Source organism: Urtica dioica, chromosome 11, assembly GCF_054948205.1.
Source record: "Urtica dioica subsp. dioica isolate 48M chromosome 11, U.dioica_male_clone48M_v1_H2, whole genome shotgun sequence".
Taxonomy (NCBI): domain Eukaryota; kingdom Viridiplantae; phylum Streptophyta; class Magnoliopsida; order Rosales; family Urticaceae; genus Urtica; species Urtica dioica.
In genome coordinates, this window is record NC_142766.1 from 11,760,752 (window position 1) to 11,780,795 (window position 20,044).

The 20,044-nt window shown below is 39.4% G+C and overlaps 3 protein-coding genes across 4 annotated transcripts; 1 reads left to right on the forward strand and 2 right to left on the reverse strand.

Annotated features, from left to right (window-relative positions):
* Positions 1-7,341: 7,341 nt before the first annotated feature.
* On the reverse strand, positions 7,342-10,998 carry LOC149381243 (plasma membrane, autoregulation-binding site, misato segment II, myosin-like, tubulin/FtsZ protein). 2 transcript variants are annotated; one of them, XM_089601703.1, is made up of 10 exons: positions 10,918-10,998; positions 10,402-10,497; positions 10,216-10,317; positions 9,979-10,024; positions 9,611-9,686; positions 8,880-9,240; positions 8,526-8,775; positions 8,192-8,434; positions 7,976-8,095; positions 7,342-7,899 (listed from the first exon to the last, which is right to left on the reverse strand). In XM_089601703.1, the coding sequence occupies exons 2-10, from the start codon at positions 10,471-10,473 to the stop codon at positions 7,472-7,474; spliced, it is 1,698 nt and encodes a 565-aa protein (XP_089457829.1). In that variant the 5' UTR covers positions 10,474-10,497; positions 10,918-10,998; the 3' UTR covers positions 7,342-7,471. The 2 variants fall into 2 exon arrangements, with proteins under 2 accessions (XP_089457829.1, XP_089457830.1); XM_089601704.1 differs by having other exon boundaries at positions 10,791-10,998.
* An 843-nt stretch (positions 10,999-11,841) lies between these two features.
* On the forward strand, positions 11,842-14,676 carry LOC149381244 (Tetratricopeptide repeat (TPR)-like superfamily protein). Its single transcript, XM_089629940.1, has one exon. It carries the CDS (start codon positions 11,970-11,972, stop codon positions 14,526-14,528), a length of 2,559 nt encoding a protein of 852 aa, XP_089486066.1. The 5' UTR covers positions 11,842-11,969; the 3' UTR covers positions 14,529-14,676.
* Positions 14,677-15,967: 1,291 nt separating this feature from the next.
* On the reverse strand, positions 15,968-19,981 carry LOC149381245 (protein SUPPRESSOR OF K(+) TRANSPORT GROWTH DEFECT 1). Its single transcript, XM_089630679.1, has 8 exons — positions 19,218-19,981; positions 18,367-18,472; positions 17,944-18,142; positions 17,295-17,363; positions 17,132-17,206; positions 16,876-16,974; positions 16,633-16,788; positions 15,968-16,397 (listed from the first exon to the last, which is right to left on the reverse strand). The coding sequence occupies exons 1-8, from the start codon at positions 19,693-19,695 to the stop codon at positions 16,272-16,274; spliced, it is 1,308 nt and encodes a 435-aa protein (XP_089486805.1). The 5' UTR covers positions 19,696-19,981; the 3' UTR covers positions 15,968-16,271.
* Positions 19,982-20,044: the final 63 nt, after the last annotated feature.

Consider the following 20,044-nt stretch of genomic DNA (forward strand, 5'->3'; position numbering starts at 1 on the left):
AACTTCACTACTTCTGCTAAACCTCGATGGTGAAGAAAATCTGAAGAAATATCGTCTTTGTATTTATTCCATATTGAGGCTGGGTTTGCAACTGAGCAGTATGCAAGAATAACGACAAATAGATGATGCTGTTGTGAGGGCATACGAAGAGAACAAGCTTCTTCGAAACAACAATCATAATGATCATCTTCTTGTAACAGACCCCGTAGTAAACATGCTTCTCTAAATGTTGCAGCCACGTGGGAATTAACGGTGTATAAATCTTTGAAAGATACTGGACCTTACAATGAGAAATTAATATTCGCAAATAGTATCATTCCCCTTCATCGGGATTGACTGAAATCATTCTTCCAATCATAATTTTCTTTTTCCGTTCACTCCATATCTTTCCTTGCTTATTCCAAACGAAGTTTTTTGGAATGTCTTTGTATAATAATGATATTGCTTTTGCACTGCGAGTATTTAATTCAAAATAATATGTAAGCATTGATACAGACGTACTCAGATGATAAAATACATTGAATATCTTGAGTGGCTGCGAAGGAAACAAGGTGTTTTCCTGGAAGATGTATTTGGAGTGCCAACACACATGGTACCATTTCATTCAACATAAACCCAAATATTCTCCATGCTCCTTCTGATGGTGTTACACATTGTGCTTGTTGAAAATTAGTGATTTCGTCAATATTGTGAGGGTATGAATTGCTTTCCAAAGAAAACATAAGCCGATCATGTCCTTTGTAAACATATTTATACAGATACTTGACAGCTTTGACAGTTTAACAGACTTCGACATTTAGATGGCAGTTAAATCTGGCTAATAACATAGGATTATATGGAACAACCCATCTGTTATCCAATTCCTTTCTTCGAACTATAACACGGGTGCCCAAAATAGTTCGCTTATAAGTCGGGTAACAGTCCTCACCTAATTCAGTATATTCAGAAAATTCTTTAAGGTAATGATTTTTGCTTTCCTTTTCTGATTCATACTAACATTTTTTGGATTTAAAAGACCACAAGGTCCGTGCATCATATGTTTAAGTACCAAAGAAAACAAATACGGTCGTTCAATTTCTGAAGGTATTTCTGCACACACATATTTGTCAACTTGTTTAGGGAAATAAATTTTGAAGCTTGTCTTTAATATGACTAAGAAATGAACATGTAGTAACCCTCTCTTTTGAAATTCAATAACATACACATAAGTTGCGATCGGTCCAAATATTTGATCGGTGATGAGATCTTTTTTTAGTTGCTCTAATTTAGCCTTGAAATTAGGATTACAAGTCATGGCTATAAAAAGAAATGGCTTTCCGAATGTACGAACTAAAGTCATTGCATCCAAATATTTTCTTTGCATATCTCTTGGCCCACCAATAAATCGTGTTGGAAGCACAATACGTTTTCCAATTTCAGACCCTTTACGAATTCATATTTCTATTGAGTCAACGAGACCTTGATATAAATCAACACGAATATGTTGTTGATTTTTTCTGATAAAATTCAAACGATTTGTTTCTATTTTAACGTACATATCAACAACGTATTGTTGAAACAAGCGACCACTGTCGTGTAAAATTGACTGCTCATTCGGTCTAATTTGGAGTTTGTAACAATAATAATCACGACATGATACTCTAGGAGTTGGCTGTTGATTAGAGCAACCTAGCAAAGAAGATGAATATGGGAGGACATTATTACGTTGGGTGAAGTATATTAATCTCATGTTGCAGTGAGTGAGTTGTTTGTAGCACAAGTAAAAAATTCAGACGGAAAGAAAAAAAAACATATATAATATTGTGTAGAATTTACTATTTAAATATAGTACTGACTATTTAAATTGGAGAACGAACATCACCTGCTTGCTCTGCAAGAAGTAAATCTTGAACATGAACATTATGAGGCGGCGGTTGATTTCGACGGTTTAATGTGCGGCCAATGTTAATATGCCAACCAGTTTCACTGTACGAAAATAGAAGAGGATATTGTAGTGGATCATAACAATCATAATCATAACCAATAGTATGTGTTTGATTATCTAGGCCATGAACAATGATGTCTCTATAGGTACGGTTGCCAGAGGATATTGTAGTGGATCATAACAATCGTAATCATAACCAATAGTATGTGTTTGAATATCTAGGCCATGAATAATGATGTCTCTATATGTACGGTCGCTGGCAGAATTATCTTCGACCCAAACGGCTGCTACTTGAGGAACAGATGGTGCATTAAATACACGTTGATCAAGTCCAGGATTATCTTTTATAATTATTGAGAAGTCGTTTAGGTCATAAATATTTATCAATGTCCTGAAAAACTTAGCGTATGGATTCATAGTAAGAATTGAGCGTAGTTTCTCAAGCACTTTCGTTAAAAACAGTCCAGAAAATCCTTGACGATTTTGGATCTCGTAGTCAATATCATGAAAATACAATTGTAGTGCAGATAGAAGTTGGTTTTGAGGATTCAATGGTGAGGTGAGGTGAGGTGAGAGAGGGAGGAAGAGAAAGAGAGCGGTGAGGTGAGGTGAGGAAGAATGGAGAAGAAAAAATGTCCCATTTATATAGAGTATGTGCTCCATTAGAGAAAAAAATAAATCTATAACATAGATAATAAAGAGCAAAGGTTATTAGCTCTCCTCCTCATCTTGCGACACTTGGCAGCTTGTGTGATAGACACATGGCAATTTAAGTACTTAATAAAACTCTTCACATTACCATTACCATGAGCAAGTGAATACCAACAGCCATATGCGTCAAAATTTAATTGTTCCAAACTTTATTTGTTTGTCATAATATTATTTATTTATATTTTTGTACATAATATACCATCAACAATTAATTAACGTCAACAGTATTTAAAAGACTATTAGAGCAACTTCAATGGGGTTGCCCATGTTTAAATGAAACTTAGGTAGAAAACAACTCAAGTTACTATTGCATTATGAACAACCTAAAATGCCATAATTATTATGGGAATATGCTCATATATGACATTAATGCTCACCAATACTTTATACCAAAATAATATAAAGTGGATATACAATAAATAAAAAAAGAAATAATATGTCTTAAAATAATATTAGAGTTGACTACTTTTATGGATGCTCACATTAAAGAGAACCTTTGTTCCCACTTTCATCCGGAGTCCGTCACGTGGCTTCGCCAGGCGGCGACACATGGCGGCTTTTAGTTTTTTTTTTTATTTCTTTTTTTCTCTCTCTCCAAGCTTTTTCCCCTCTCTTTTTCACTCCCTTTTCTCTCTCTCTCTCTCTCTCTCTCTCTCTCTCTCTCTCTCTCTCTCTTTTGTCTTCTCTCTCTTTCCAACGCGCCGAAGCGCGTATGTTCAACTAGTGAAGTTTAGATATTAGGAATAAGCATCAAACGTGTCGACCGTTCATGCTGTTTATGCTATGAGTAAGCTTACAACTGTGCGACAACTGGCAGTCTTTCATTTGCTCAGATGAATCAATTTGATTGGACAAAATAAGGTAAACAATAAATAACGATACGTATTTATAATATAGGAGAGATATACATATATAACAAAGAACATGCATTTATAAGAAAATATAATTTTGGGTTAATAACAAGTGATTTATTTAATAGCATATACAATGGCACCGCTTGACTCCAAATTTGGTGTATAATATAGTCCAACCACACTGCATAATAATCATCAAAAATAGTGTTTGAAACAGTGACACGGTATATTTATTGTGTGACTATTTACGCGGCAAAACCTTTTCTTTTTTATTATTTTTTTGTGCTTTATTTAACTACTACTTATATATATACTCCATATAAATTTATATAAAAAAAACCAAAATATGGAGAATAGTGTTTTTTTAGTGTGAAATTAGTATTGTGATTGGAGTAGAAAAAAAAATGGTGTTATAAATGCACAAAAATTGTGTGATTTCAACACCAAATTTAGTGTTAGGGTTGGAGATGTCCTAACTATAAACAGCTAAATAGAAAATCATATATTTGGACCACTTGAAGATTACCAATCTTCAATAAATGTTTTTTTTAGGAGGGCTTTATAAGTAGCCAATGATACAAGATAAGATATTTACAAATATGAGGGGCTGGACAAAAATAAGTATCTATTTCTATAACCACACAAACACACCCCAGAAATTATTAAATGTGGGCATTGCGCTCGTCGGAATTCGATCCCACCTGGCCCAAGCAAACTTGGGTCTCAATAAATGTCTTATGTACATATAGTTTGTACACTCAAAACCAGCATTGTAAACTCCACCTTGGAGGCTAAGTAACTTAGTCGTTTTAGGAGGGACTATAAAAATCTTTTGACTTAAGAATGTCTTGTTCAGATTTGAAAATCCTTTCAAATCAAGTACTATCTTTTGTCACCAATGGTATGTCAATGATGCTAAAAAAAGCCTCAGAGCCACACAAAAAGTATGTAGGAAGCTTCATATAAGATTTCGTTCATGAATTATAAAATATGAGCGGTCCTGTCACGATAATCGAAACATCAAACGTTGGATAAATCACATGAATTATTAATTATAGCCAAGAAATTGTATGGAAAGTTCTTAGCAAGCATTAAAATACCGCTTACCGCTATCGTACTGCAACTTCAATTTTACTGATTTATCGCTTACCTTCCATGATAAGTGTCAAAAATTTGCCGCGTGATATAACATAAAACTAATAAATTTAAATATAAATAAATAAATTAATATAAATGATTTATGCGGAATTTTTTAAATTATTGCAATAAGTGCGGTATTTATAATAAAAAAAATTGCAGTAAGGGTGGTATTTACTAAAATAATTGCGGTATTTGTGAAATTCTTGCGATAATTACGAAATTTGCGAAAAATGAAGCATTTGCGGAATATGCTCGAACCTCTACCTTGGGCCTGCGGTAAGCGGGATTTAACGCGAAAACTACGCGCTATCTACGGAACTTTAAACTTTGGCTCTTAGCAACAATGAGAATTGGGAAGGTCTCACATCTTCTTAAGTAAAAAATTTGAGATTATTGGAAATATTTGCCCACAAAAATGATTATCATAATTATTATTGATTGCGGTTTACAAAGTAACCAGACATATTAATTAAACTCTTTATTTAAGTATATGTTTTATAATAAATATTCGTAAAATGTATAGGTTTCTATATCAGCTAGATTAGATGTTTGTAAATTTGGTGATTAATTTGAGCATGGATAGTTGGATATGATATTATATGTGTTAATCGCGTATTTGGATTAGCATTCAGAACCATCCGTAGTTCGATCTAGGGTCGGACCCTATGACCGTATATAGGTTGGTGTGGTGAAGTTCTTCTATTATCGTCGTCTTTGCCTCACCGAAAAGTTTTTTTCGGCGCTTCGTCACTTTGCCAATAGTCGGCCTTCGTGCTCTTCGCATTCTTCGTGTTCTTCAACCTGAGAATCAAGAAACATTAACTAGGGGGAGCAAAGGGTTTTCCCCCGACGCGCGCTCCGATGCTCAACATTAGTAGATGTGGGGGTCTCATCTCGTCTCTAGAGGGTAGAGAGTGGAAATATTTCTCTAGTGAGACAAATGCAAAGGATTTCAAGTCAAGAGGAATCTACCTTGAGAGAGAGTTGAGATGGGTATTTATAGATAATTGAGACTTGTCTTGGTTATAAGTTGCCACCATCAAGTTGGCGGCGTCATCAGGTTGGCATCACCTCAAGTTGGCAACGTCATCAGGTTGGCGTCACCTCAAGCTGGTGCCACCATCAGGTTGATGACATGGAAGGTTGGCGACACCATCAGGTTGACGACGTCAACAAGTTAGATGCACCATCAGGTTGACGGCATCATCAAGTTGGTGGCACCATCAGGTTGACGGCGTCATCAAGTTAGCGGCATCATCAGATCGGCGTCATCATCAAGTTGGTGTTAGATGTATCGAGCCTAATCGGCGCTGAGGTGACGACTGAAGAAATTTCGATGATGATTTGTGAGCGGACGTAGCTTTCACATCGAAAGTAAACCACTATAAATCTGTGTGTGCTAATTTTTATTCTTTGCGATTTCGTTTTCTGATTTTTTTAGGTAGGATTTGTGTGTCAAATCCTAACAGTTGGCAGCACCATCAGATTGGCGACGCTATCAAGTTAGCGTCATCATGTTAGCGGCATCATCAAGTTGGCGGCAATGATTATATGGTGGCCAAAATATGTTGAATGCGAAGCTTGTATTGTGGCTAAAATAAGTTGGCGCCAAGGCTTGTTTTGTGCCCAAAATGAGTTGGCGTCAAGAGTCATGGTTGACTCGAGGTTTGACCAAAAGACTTCGATTGTGAAGTTGGGATTTACGTATGGGTTTGCCTTATCGTTTTTGCTCGGGGTGTCATTTCTACCTTGAGAAAATGACCCCCTAACAATATGTGTAACAATGTTGACGTGAAAAATTCACATCAAAGCAGTCTCGACAATTCGTGACAAAAAAATGGGTCGATTTAGATTTGTAATGATGGGACTCAGAATTCCGTAACGAGATTAAATTCAATTTCGAAATAATGAATGAAAAAGAACGAAAAGTAAAATGGACAAAAGATGACTCTGGGACTTTTTATTGAATATATATATGTGATGAACAAATGATAAACGGTTGAAAAGCGCTATAAAGCAACGAGCTTGAGGGACATACGATGAAAAACAAAAAATACAGTCTGAATGTAACGTGCGTAAATATGCTCTGTGGTCTCCTATTTATAATTGTAAGAGACTATTGGCGAGCTCCGGTCTTTTAGGGCCGCGTTGCGCTTCGAATCCGGACTCCGTCGATCTCATGGGGCCACATGCCGCCTTTGACGTGGTATGGATATGAACGTTAAAGGGTTTGAATTGTGATTGGTATGCGTTGTCCGGGTTTTTGGGAAAACGGTTTGGCGGATTTACTAAGAGAACTAACCTTCTCAAAGACGATAGATCTGGTTGGCCTTTCAAGGCCAACTCGACTATAAATTTATGTCCCACAATTTTCCTACTAACATAATGTAATTCTTATTTGAACTCATTACTTATTGAACAGAACATCTGATTGCACTCAAAATAGTACTGTTTATTTTTTTATTTAGTGACACAAATTTACATTAAATCAAAACGTTAGGGTATGAGTTTAAAGTTTAAACAACTAGACTTTAAGATATAATTTACATGATTTAAAGGTATGATTTCGGGATATTTCAAAATAAGATAAATTTGCAGAAATTTAAAATAATATATATAATATTGTATAAAAAAAATAAAAAATAAATAGCTGAAGAGTACACTTTCTAGTTTAACTTGCTATAAGGGGGGAACTTCGTATATACCGCAAGGTCTACTGAAATCTGGCTTCGGAAATATATGTCATAAAAGGTGGGTGACAAAATAAAAGAAAATGCCATACAACCAAGGAACTTACTTATATCAGATAGTCATTCTGCATAAACTTCCTACATATTAGCATTTAATCCGAGTCGGAGGAAATTGCCAAGTCTGGACTCAACGTGGCAACCATTTTCGACAAGGCCTCGCTCATCTCCTCCAACTCGTCGTGCGTGAAGCCCCAGCTCGAGAGAAGCTGAGCCCCGGGAGCGCCCCTCGCAATCCCGTAGCTCCGAAGCTTCCCCAACCTCTTTTCAACAAATGGCAACACGGCGCTGCTCGACCGCAGCCTCGCAGCCAGCGGGACCGACTCGACCTCGACGGACGACGGGCTGCCCAAAAGCTCGCCCCGTTGGCCCACAAAGGGGCCGAAGATCGGCGGAAACGGCAGCGGTATTGGGAGAGGAATCTGAGCCACGGAGAGGTGGCAGAACATTGGCCTTGATTTGGCCCGTTTGTAGGCCGTTTCAACTGTGGCATTTACTTCGCGAACTGAGGCACGATCAAGTCCTACGCAACACGGAAATGACGTTAAAAAATTAAAAAATAACTCTTCCGCTTAGTTATGCATTGTATTATCATTTACCTGAACTGAAGGCTCCGAGGGAGGTAATAGACTCTACTGCACGGAGGTCTTCAACGCTGTGTTTTATCTCTGGAGTCAACGTAAGGAAATCATCCAGCAAAGTTGAGTTGGCCTGTGTCCCTAGATTTTTAGTTCCCATGAAAGTGAATAATTAGCTCGATATAACCCAGTTTATTACCAAATTCTGAATGTGAAACGGCACTCGAACCAAGTTACCAGCCAGAGAAGGAGCCGGAAATGCAATGTCCATAATTCCCACCATGTTGTCCCTAGATTGAGACGTTAGAATCTGAATGAGCTCATGAACATCCATGGAACCGGAAATGGTATGAGCTTCCGTGGCCGGGCTGAGTTGTCCCATCAGGAAAGGGACGGTCACGGCGTGTAGTGCAGCCCCGTACACCGCGCTGCAGTGGTAAGGCTTTTCACTGTTCACTCTCAAAAACTTAGCGGATTTACCTTCAATATCACAGACGATGCATTGTTACTTTTATTTTTGTACTCTTCTTCAAGAAGTTAGTGTTAACCTTAATAGAGTATCACGGCTTACTTGTGCTTAAGAAAGGTAGGCCAATAGGAATATGAAGTTTACAAAAGGAAGATAATTTTGAAAAGGAAACTGCATCATGAAGGTCTCTAAAGACTCTCTGGTTCCGGCTTTTCGGGTTCAGGTGAGAGTCGGGACCGCGGACTGAATATAGAACCACTGGGGTGTTTCCATATTCATCTGCAATACTCTCTAAGAGCTCAGACGCTACGGCTGAGAAACCTCCCGAATCATCGACGACAAATTGAAAACCCTACACAGAAAAACAGGTTTCATTGATTTGCAGATGAGTAACTTCTTATAGGCTGTGACAACAACATATAGCTGAGGTACAATATTTGTAGTGATCGTGCATACCTGAATATGATCACACTCCTCCACAAATGAACGTATCCTCTCACTAATTTCTTCACCTCTAGAACCACCCGATAATGCTTCCCTCCCAATCCCGTAATTATCAAACTCTTGACCTTCCATCCACAATCCAGTTAATTCGTATAGACTTCGGGGATGGTAGTGAACTTTCGAGTAGTCTGTCCAATGTTGGACAACATTTTCTAGGCACTCGACAATATCCTTATCGTCTGTCTCACGCGGCGAAATTCTCTCCTTGCCGTTCATTGAAGTGGAAGTCGGTTGCTCTTCTTCCCCGTACAAACGTTGCAAGAACAAATTCTTCTTATGAGGTTCAGAAGCAATAGTCGAAACTTTACCACCCCTGCATAATTTTTTTTTTTAATTTATTTAATTTCCACGGTGCAAATTGAGGCAATATAATTTCATGAATTGTGTTGATGATGTATTTTTGTATTTCTTAATATTGAATTAAAACATTATACTGAAATTAAAATACTGATTTTATTTTGAATTAATCCTATTACTTAGACAGAAAAAAAAAAAAAAAAAACTTCCTCTTTTTTTCCATCACATTTTTCTTTCTTCCTTTATGCTTTTCCTTCCTTCCAAAAGCCAAGTCCAAAGGCCCTCATTTTCCTTGCCACCAACATATTACTCAAAAAAGCAAGATGTTGTTTATGGAAACTATCTGTCTGAGGACTACCACTATATCAAATAGTCTAACGTCTCACCATGTCAGAACATTCGCTTTTGCTTCAGAACTTTCTTCGTATAATGTCCCACGTGAACTCATGGATCCAAGTGATCCTACAATTGCCGAAAATCACAAACAACATGCAAGAAGATCTCAGTTCCGTCCAACTTCAATCTTTTCATGCTCATAAGCCTCTTGTTCCTCTTGCGAAACACACTTCTAAATAGACATTTTCAGGTTTTGTGGGGATTATAATTTTTTTTAAAAATTTAGTTTAATTATTTACATCACTCTCCGAGCAGCCTTATCCTTAGAAGAAAAACTTATAAACTTTTATGAGACATTTATGCAAATTCGTGAGGCTCCCAAAATTTATCACTAATGTTTCTCATAAGATCAAAGTACCTTGGAAATCAACGGAAACCATGCGAGGAGTGTACGAAACATTTCCCTGTCGTGTCCAGCAACAACAGAAGAAAATTAAATGAATTCCAAAGACTATGAGAGGATATGTCCAAACCCCGTATAAGAACAAACATATTTATCACAGCCTCAAAAAATGCAAAGTTTGGTACAAGGAGGAAAGAAAACACATGTGTTGAAAAGACTTTTAACTTGATTATTCATTATGTAAGGTTTTACCTGGTGTGTCTCACCGGTACGGTAAATAACATCCATGTTCAAATACCGATTTTGAAAAACAGGGTCCGAATCTGAGTCCTCGGCCAATCCAAGCAACTCATCCTTCAGAATTGAACCCACACAATGACCAACAACAAATATTATCAATGAACATTTCTAAAATGAAAACAGAAAGTAAAAAGAAACCTGGAAGTTCCAGAAATGAGAGCCCATGAAGTTTGCAAAGCCGCCAACTTGAACAGTCACGATTTCTCTCATATTGTTGTTTCCTTTATAACCAACCTATTCTCAATAATCACCAAGGTTTTAAAAAACGTTAAAGCCGTAACGGTAAAACGCCTGGAAAACGCCTCAGAAACGCACGTTTTAGGTCTGGAAAATGACTTTGCTTGAACACCACTTTGCAGATTTGGACTTGGTATAAAGACTTTTACTTTTTCATTTACTTTTATTCAGTTTCAACTAAGAAAAACGCAACCCTAAACTTCTAAGTCAAAACCCAGTACAAAATCCCCCAAAATCCAAATACACGAACAAAAACCATCCTCTAAGCCCTAAACTCTGTAATGCTCTACCTGGTATGTTTTGCTTAGACTTTGCCAAAAACGGAATTTGAATTTCAGACGATTTCAATTCAAGCAATACTAATCAACACGTCAACAAAATAAAATAAAAAACTGAAACTAAGAGTTTGGACATCACCTGGTGGTCGTGACGATGAGACGGTGCGATACAGTGGGAGACGGTGCGGTATCACTTGGAATCAAGTGAATCATATAACTATACATTATATTGAAAAACAGGATACTCTTTATATTAATCAATAAAAATAAATTAATGATTATCTAGACATGGTGAATCACTATTTACCATCACTAACGTAAAAAACACAACTTTAATTAATTACTTTGAAAAATAAATCAAGATAGAAAAATAGAGATCAACTGATATTTTTTTTATTTCGGTTAAATTATTTTTAAAATCATTATACGAAACAACATTTAAGTATATATTGTCAAGAATATATGATTAATTTAAGAAAATGTACATTTATTAATTTACTGGTGTTTTATATTCAAATCGAACAAAATCTGATACATTTTATTAATCTTAAGTAAATAAAAAATATTATTGATACATATTTAATATTTATACTAAATACTTGTAAAAATAAATATGCTAAGAGGCCTCTCCAATGTGATAGGCTTATTCTACGAACATCATCGACGCTATAATTTATTAATTTTTAGAAAATTATTGATCGTTCGATAAGAATCGAACGATAATGCTTATTTTGGACATAAAGCTTAAACTAGAATCGGATATACACGATTTACGATAGAGTAATTCTGAAACCCAAATTATTTTGGGCTATTATTTTTGTAACAAAAATGATACTTTGACTATTATTTTAATTGCCTTATGCTAAATGGTTATTTATTAACAAATCTCTTTAAAAAAAATTATATTTCTCACTAATGGGATCAACGAGTTTGTCCCAATATTCCTATTCTTAATTGAACTAAAGGAGTAGTTTTTTTTTCGATGGGAAGATCCGAAAATGCGAACGATTTTTTTTTTTTTTTTTTTTTTGGGGTAGTACTAGGCTGTAAAGTGATACAAATTATAAAGTCGGGGAAAAATTGCGCCAATACCCAATTCAAAAACAACATAAAAGAAGGCAAAAAAAAAAAAAAAAGAGATTTCTTGTACTTAGATGGCGTGAGCTTTATTAACTGGGAGTATTGAGTGCTATGAGTCTGTATCTCTCTTCGAGGACCCTCTCTTTCTCGAAGAAGTCTATCAAGTCTATATCAACCCGAGCTCATCAAATGTTCGACAAAAGTACCACGAGAGACCTTTCAGAGTCAGAATACAGAACCTTGCTCTTCGAAAACTCTCGTAATGGCCTAAACAGAGAAGCTCTTGGAAGCTTTCTGGGTCTCTCTCGATCCGGGTTCGTGGTCGACGCGTTGACTATTTCCCTTACATTGAAGGTTTGTGGATGCTTGGCGGACCAATGTGTGGGAAAGCAGGTTCATTGCCGATGCGTCAAGTCAAGGCTTTCGGATGATGTCAGCGTCGGAGCTTCTCTTGTCGATATGTATATGAAAACCGAGGGCGTTACCGATGCAAGGAGAGTTTTCGATGAAATGCGGGTCAAAAATGCGGTGGCTTGGACTGCTTTACTTTCCGGTTACGCACAGAGTGGACTGAACGAACTCACAGTTGACTTGTTTTCTCAGATGCATAGAAACGGGGTCAAGCCTAATCCCTTGACGTTTGTCACTGTCTTTGGAGCCATTGCTCACCGAGGTTCGGCTGAAGAAGGTAGTCAAATCCACAATATGGCGCTGAAGAGCGGTTACGAGTCGAGTGCTTTCGTGTGCAATTCGATTATCAACATGTACTCAAAGTCAGGCGCGATTAAGCGGGCCAGCCTCGTTTTCGATGGCTTGGAGAACAAAGACATGGTTACTTGGAACAGCTTGATATCCGGTTGGGTGACCAATGGGGTCGACTCGGAAGCTTTCAAGCTGTTTCGTCTGATGAGGCTCGCGGGAGAGAAGCTGACCCAGCCCGGGTTCGTCTCTCTTGTCAAGTCGTGCTCGAATCTCAAGGAGTTGGGCTTCACGAGACAACTCCATTGCCACACCGTGAAGAACGGATCAGGGTTCGATCGCAACCTCGAAACGGCTTTCATGGTGGCTTATATCAAGTGCGGCGAAACAGAAGACGCTTGTAAAGTGTTCTCCGCCATGCGAACCAGCGGTCAAAGTCAAACCGTGGTTTCGTGGACCGCCATGATCGCGGGGTTCGTGCAGAACGGCGCGAAAGAGAGAGCGGTGCGATTGTTCTCTCAGATGTGCAGGGACGGAGTTAGACCGAACCACTTCACCTATTCTTCCATCTTGACGGCTCAGCCGCCCGAATTCGTGCTGCAAATACACGCCCAGGCCGTGAAGACGAACCACGAGAGGTCGACGAGCGTGGGGACCGCGTTGCTTGACGCGTACGTCAAGCTCGGAAACGTCGAAGAAGCTTCCAAAGTGTTCGAGCTCGTGGACGAGAAGGACGTCGTGGCGTGGTCGGCCATGCTCGTCGGGTACGCCCAAACCGGGGAAACGGCCAAAGCCGTCGGTCTGTTTCGCGATCTGGCGAGAGAGGGAGTCCGGGCGAACGAGTACACGTTCTCCAGCGCGATCCACGCCTGCGCGGGGCCCACGGCGGGGGCGGGCCAAGGGAGGCAGCTCCACGCGGCGTCGATCAAAGCGAGGCTCGACGGCGCTCTGTGCGTGAGCAGCGCTCTCCTCACGATGTACGCGAAGCGAGGGAGCATCGAGAGCGCGGAGAGAGTGTTCGAGAGGCAGCGAGAGAGAGACCTGATCTCGTGGAACTCGATGGTGTCCGGGTTCGCTCAGCACGGCCAGGCCGAGAAGGCTCTCGGGACGTTCCGGGACATGCAGAGGCGAGAGGAGGGGATAGAAATGGACGACGTGACTTTCATCGCCGTGATCACCGCCTGTGCCCACGCGGGGCTCGTGGAAGAGGGTCGGAAGCACTTCGACGCGATGATCGAAAGCCACGGAATCGCTCCGAGGATGGAGCACTATTCGTGCATGGTCGACCTCTACAGCCGGGCCGGGAAGCTCCGAGAAGCCGCGGAGGTCATCGACGGAATGCCGTTCCCGGCGGACGCGACGATCTGGCGGACCCTGCTGGCCGCGTGCCACGTCCGGCGCGACTCGGAGCTCGGAGCGCTCGCGGCGGAGAAGCTGATCTCGATCGAGCCCCGAGACTCGGCGGCGTACGTGCTGCTCTCGAACATCTACGCGGCTACGGGGAAGTGGGAGGAGAGAGCCGCGGTGAGGAGGTCGATGGAGGAGAGGCGAGTGAACAAAGAAGCCGGGTACAGCTGGATCGAGGTCAAGAACAAGACCTACTCTTTCTTGGCCGGCGACGCTTCGCATCCGATGTCGAGCTCCATCGATGCGAGGCTGGAGGAGCTGGGAGGCCGGATGAAGGAAATGGGGTACGAACCCGACACGAACTACGTGCTTCACGACGTTGACGAAGAGCACAAAGCGGCCATCCTGTTCCGACACAGCGAGAGGCTGGCCATTGCTTTCGGGCTGATTTCGATGCCGCCCGGGGCGCCCATCCACGTCATCAAGAACCTTCGAGTTTGCGGAGACTGTCACACCGTCGTCAAGCTGATATCGTCGATCGAAAGAAGAGATATAGTTGTGAGGGATTCGAACCGGTTTCACCACTTTAAGGACGGCGTTTGCTCCTGCGGGGACTTTTGGTGATGCTCTGCTCTTTCCCTCCGCCAAAACCGAACAGGTAGATTTAAATGACTTTAGAAAACAATCGAAGATTTATCAGAAATATATATATCTGTCGTTTCTCATTAGATGTTGACATAAATTGAGAATTTTTCCTTGGTAGTGAGCAAGCATGTACATTTCTACACTACTATATATGTACTACATTATTAGTATTCATTATTAGTACTTATGTCTCTTTGACAAGAAATGCAAAATCATCTACCTGGAATCATCTACCTGGAATCAGGTAGATGATTTAGATATATTGTGATATAGTGATTTTTCTCTTACAACCTTGGGATTAAAGAAAGACTCGAAACATATATAAAACAAGAAACGTGATGAAAGCTCCAAAGACAAAGCTTCCATTGCTACTCTTTACTTTGTGAGCTTGAATTTACTCTGCCAAACCGCAATCTCAACTCCTTCAGGGAGATCCAAAGTAATGGTTCTGTACAGAGACAAACTTTCTTTCGGATTGGGGACCCTAATAGAATGGTAGTTAAAGTTGCAGGTGATTGGACGCTCCGTGATGTTCTTCAGCTGCAACGGAGGGCGTTCGGGCACGACATCAAGGTGCCGGAGATTTTAATTATTCAGTCTCTCGGTCCTGTAATATCGGGCTGCACGTAGTCGGATCGAGTACAACATGGTTTGAGACATGGATTATTAAGAGACATGCTAGAGCTTGCAATTATGTATACATGTATGACCAAAGAAAAATTAATCTTTCTTTTCTGCTTCAAAGGAAAAAAAAATCAAATGGAAAAGACATAGAAGAGGCTGATGAGGATGACCATGCCAACAAAGTTTCGACGATGAACACGATGATATTGGACTAGTAAAAAAAAATCTTTGGAGGAAGATGGTGAGTGAGAATGAGGGAGACGACATAATGGTGTTGATTCGTATGGCTCTGCCCGATAGAGTTGGTGATACCAGCTCTCAAAATGGAGACAGATCGGACTAGCGGTCAATCCCAGTGCCTGAGCTGGCCGTGGCCCAAAAGCTCAGGTGCACGCCATATGACACTTCTCGAAATTTTCAGCAAAAATTGTCAAAAGAAACAGTGATATGATAAAAATATCCACTGCAATAACCACCAAAAAGCATAAAACTTACCTGACGGAAAACCCTGCTCTAAACAAACTACTCAAAAGAAGAGTATTTAAGAGACATTAAATAGTACTCTAATTCCTTGGATATACAATCACAACTGCTTGTTAGAAAACCAACTTCAAATCTAAAACAGTCGAGCCTCCCATGTTAGGCGGCAGCAAAAAACGCTCAGCGGAGCAGTTCTTGTAGATCAAAATATGAAAGAGACTAAGTTTAGGTAAAAAGATATGTTCGCCAAGATGGCGATGGTAATACCAGTCTACTTGTTTGAAAGAAAGTCGAAATCAAAGGCACAGCCACCATTGTAGATGAGAGCTACATTTATATGTGTATGATAAAACTTTACATAATTTCAACAATAATCTCAACTGAGTATCAAACCCTGGTATTTTCAATTCCATCTCAATACACAAAAAAAATATATAAAAAAAGGGAAAAGGGAGGTCATACCGCTTCCCCCAGTTAAAAAAAAAAAAAAAAAAAAAAAACCTAATAATTCATCAGATCCGGCAGAATACCCGAAAACACAATCATAGTGAGATATGATTTGCATAGATTGCTAAGTGTTGATGAATGAAACCATATAATTACACAGAAAAAATCATATCATCCTTCCTCTCCAAACTCCTTTGTAAATCTCTCGTGTACGCCAAGATCAGATTTGCTCACCGTAGGCCTCTGTCTAGCAAGAACCTTATCAAAATCTACTCTCGAGATTGGAGGTGGACTAATCTGCATTGGCGATAGTCAACAGGTCAATAGATATACACGTTCTCGATTAGACAGAGCTATTGATCAGCAACTTCAACTATTAATACTAGTTTCCAACTTTAAACGAGGAAATATGTGAATAAGCTTGAAATTACACACAGAAAGGAAAACATAAATAAAAAAAACTAAATCCTGGAAAGAGATTTAAGCGAAAAATATAACCACAAAGAATAACCAATGCTCACGAAAGTTATACCTTTGAAGCTTCTCCTCTAGCTGCCAGCTCATCCATGGATATCTGAATCGCACCATGTTGCTTTGGCCCACATGGCACCCACAAACCATCAGAAGTCTTAATGAAAAACATGGCGTCTTGTGTTTTACGAACAGGCTCAAATAGAACATCTTTGACCTGTAAGATTTACAAAATAGAGCAATGTGAATTTTTTTTCTTCATCTATACCAATAATAAGTACAATTAGGATGCTCCTGTGCTTACACAAACAGCAACATCTGATCCGGAAAAACCTTCAGTTTTACGACCTAAATATTCAAAATCACTTTCTGTCAAGTTGTGAGGAGTATCTCCGAGATGTACCTGATAAAGTTTATTAAAACCATATCAGCATAGAACAAGACATTTCTTTTTATTTATCTTTTACACAAGTATAGACGAAACCAAAATTTGACTTCTGTTCCTTTCCTTTAACAAATAGTTCGAATAATAATAAATTAGCCAGCAAAAGGTCAAGTACTTTAAACATATGCTGCCGAGCCTTAGCTTCTGGTAGAGGAATGTAGATTCGCTTGTCAAAACGCCGCCTGATAGCCTGCAATATTGGTGATGATTAGAAACAGTAACAAAGTTGTGTTTAGTAATGAAGATAAGATAGAAAGATTAACACAAAACCGTATTACCTGGTCCAGAGCATAAGGAGTATTTGTTGCAGCAAGAACAAGTACTTTATGGTCGGTGGTCCCCACACCCTAAAACATTTGGAAAGATCAACCAAGTCTGGATTAAACTGAAATTTCATATTATCAGCATTGTTCACGTTAAAAAAAGGCACGCATGTGTATATTGAAAATTCCTAAAATATTGAAACTTACGTTGATTCGCAGAATACAAGCTCTGGTCTAAGTAAATTCAAACTTCCTAAAATATTATTTTTCCTAGAATTTTTTTCAAATGGACAAAAATGGTTTTATTGAAGTTGAAATCATGTTTAGAGGAAAACAAATCATGAGAAAAACAAAAACCAAACAATAATGTATAGCCATAAAGCAATCCACACATAGCATCCAAAGATTGTTCTTTCTCTTGATATATTCTGTCTGTTTCTTTGCCAGCCAAATGACCCAAAATAAATCCAATTTTAAGACTTACTAAAAGGACTATAGGAACCGAACCATCTGAACCACTTAGTTTATTTATTTATTTAACACACTTACTTATAATTAAAAAAAAAAAAAAAAAAAAAAAGGGAGGGGGGGCTGAATAAAGTTTAAAGAAGAGTTGCGCATAAACAGAAACCTATCTAGAATTGAAAGCACAGTGAAGACCTACCTGCATCTGCACAAGCAGTTCTGTCTTTATACGTCGAGAAGCTTCACTCTCATTTCCCTCTCCACGCTGACCACATAAAGAATCAATTTCATCAACGAAGATGATAGATGGAGCGCTCTCACGTGCCATTTGGAAAAGACTAGAAACTAACTTCTCACTTTCCCCCATCCACTTTGAGACCAGGTCTGATGATGAAACACTGCCAACCAAAAATCACGCTATTAAAAAACAAGCTAGGCAACCACCTCTCAGTAACTGCCAATTAAGGCAATGACATTCTTAAATACAATCGATGGTGATTTTCAGAAAGCAAACTGAAAAAAAACTATTGCTATAATTGCATTGAATTTTTTATTCACTTGCACATGATAGAAATGCCATACGGTTCAAATCTCACATAGAAACAGCTCAGAGCTTGTTTACCTGAAAAAAGTCGAATCTGCTTCAGTAGCAACAGCTTTGGCCAAGTAAGACTTTCCCGTTCCAGGTGGCCCGTATAAAAGAAAAGCCCTCCAGGGGCGTCTTTTCCCTGAGAACATCAATTATGGGTTAAACTACAAATGTATGCATGGCTCGATGGATAATACATTGAACAGAAAATTTGAAAGAACTTTATTTCTTGAGACAAGGTATTCATTCCCATGTACGACAAGAATCTTAACCAACTCCTCACTTTCCTCCACACATATTTTAATCGCATATCAGCATGCAACCTGGATACTAGCCTTAATGCAGAACAAGACCAACATAATATCTTTCCTTTTCTTCAGATTTTCATCTAATTTTAAATTTAAAAATGCCCTCATTTCTTTCTTCTTCATTTAGTTATTAATTTACACTTTAATATTTTGCCTTTTTTTGCAAACACTTGTCATTAAAGATATCAACCAATGCTTAAACACCTGTATACTACAAGTTAGACCATTTCATCAATTTTACTGAACTCCAATACTACAAACATATTTTGAAGGAACTACTACCACTTCGGAAAGTGATACAGAGAAACCAAGAGAAGCACTCATATCTCCATCATTCAATCAACAAAGACACTCGACCAAGATTGGCCGTGCATTGCTTCATCGTCGACCGACCCAATTAACACATTCCAAGCTAATACCAAAAAACGCTACTAAATCTAAGCCTTAACAATCTTAGTTCAGACAGCTAAACCTCCAATCACTTAGAAAACACAGCTTACTACCATCCAAATCAAATCCAAAACTAAAAAAAACGCTAAGCCACGACAAATCGGGCAAAGAGACAGACAAACCAACCAGTAAAGAACTGCGGATACTTGACAGGTAAAATAACAGCCTCTTGCAAGGCCTGTTTGGCGCTCTCGAGGCCAGCAACGTCGTTCCACTTCACGTTCGGCTTCTCCCGAATGATAGCTGAGTTCAGCCCCGCCCGGAGCTTCTCCTTCTCGGGATCGTCTCCGTCGCCACCGCCTTCTCCGCCGTCCTTCGGCTTCGTCTTCGGCCTCGTCGCCACCGCCGCGTCGCCGTTCGACGCCGGTCCGGGACCGCCGTCGTCCAGTACTGCGCGGATCTCCTCGGCGCGGCGGAGATACTCCGTGAACTTCTGTGTGATGGCCTCCTTGATCTTCGGATTCTTCTCGTACTTCAAGTGAGTCCGAAAGTATTCCAAAGCATTCATGTACAAAGGAAACGCCTTTGCGTAATTCCCAGCATTGTCTTCTTGCACGGCTTGTTTCACGTACTCTATAGCTTGTTCCTTGAAATTGCTATACATATTGGAGGGACGGAGAGAGATTACTTTGTCAGAAATTGGAGATATTTAGAGATCGAAATCAGAAGAAACCCTAGGATTTGAATCGGCTCATGTTGGGACCAGATCGGAGGTTGATTTCGACGGAGATGAGCTAGTATTCGAGGTCCGAGCCTTAAGTTTTGGGTTTCGCTGATTTTCTCGGCCCGGGTTTTCTATGGAAATTTTGAGGGTTTCTGGTCCGGAAAAGTTGAGGAAGAAAATAAAAAGAGAGAGAGAGATGTCGCTTTGGTCAAGATAGGAGACGCGTTTGGGAAACGTTTCATTTTGCTTCTTGCCTATTTCTAAGAATTTTTTATTTTTATTTTTATTT

What these genes read in the sequence shown, in the direction of transcription:
- LOC149381243 (XM_089601703.1), bottom strand. Translation starts at nt 10,473, where the DNA reads ATGAGAGAAATCGTGACTGTTCAAGTTGGCGGCTTTGCAAACTTCATG. An exon ending in GGTTTCCGTTGATTTCCAAG is followed by an intron (nt 9,687 to 9,978) that starts GTACTTTGATCT and finishes CGGCAATTGTAG; the next exon opens with GATCACTTGGATCCATGAGT. An exon ending in CCTCGGAGCCTTCAGTTCAG is followed by an intron (nt 7,900 to 7,975) that starts GTAAATGATAAT and finishes CGTGTTGCGTAG; the next exon opens with GACTTGATCGTGCCTCAGTT.
- LOC149381245 (XM_089630679.1), bottom strand. Translation starts at nt 19,695, where the DNA reads ATGTATAGCAATTTCAAGGAACAAGCTATAGAGTACGTGAAACAAGCC. An exon ending in CTCGGCAGCATATGTTTAAA is followed by an intron (nt 16,975 to 17,131) that starts GTACTTGACCTT and finishes AAACTTTATCAG; the next exon opens with GTACATCTCGGAGATACTCC. An exon ending in CTAGAGGAGAAGCTTCAAAG is followed by an intron (nt 16,398 to 16,632) that starts GTATAACTTTCG and finishes TCGCCAATGCAG; the next exon opens with ATTAGTCCACCTCCAATCTC.
- LOC149381244 (XM_089629940.1), top strand. Translation starts at nt 11,970, where the DNA reads ATGAGTCTGTATCTCTCTTCGAGGACCCTCTCTTTCTCGAAGAAGTCT.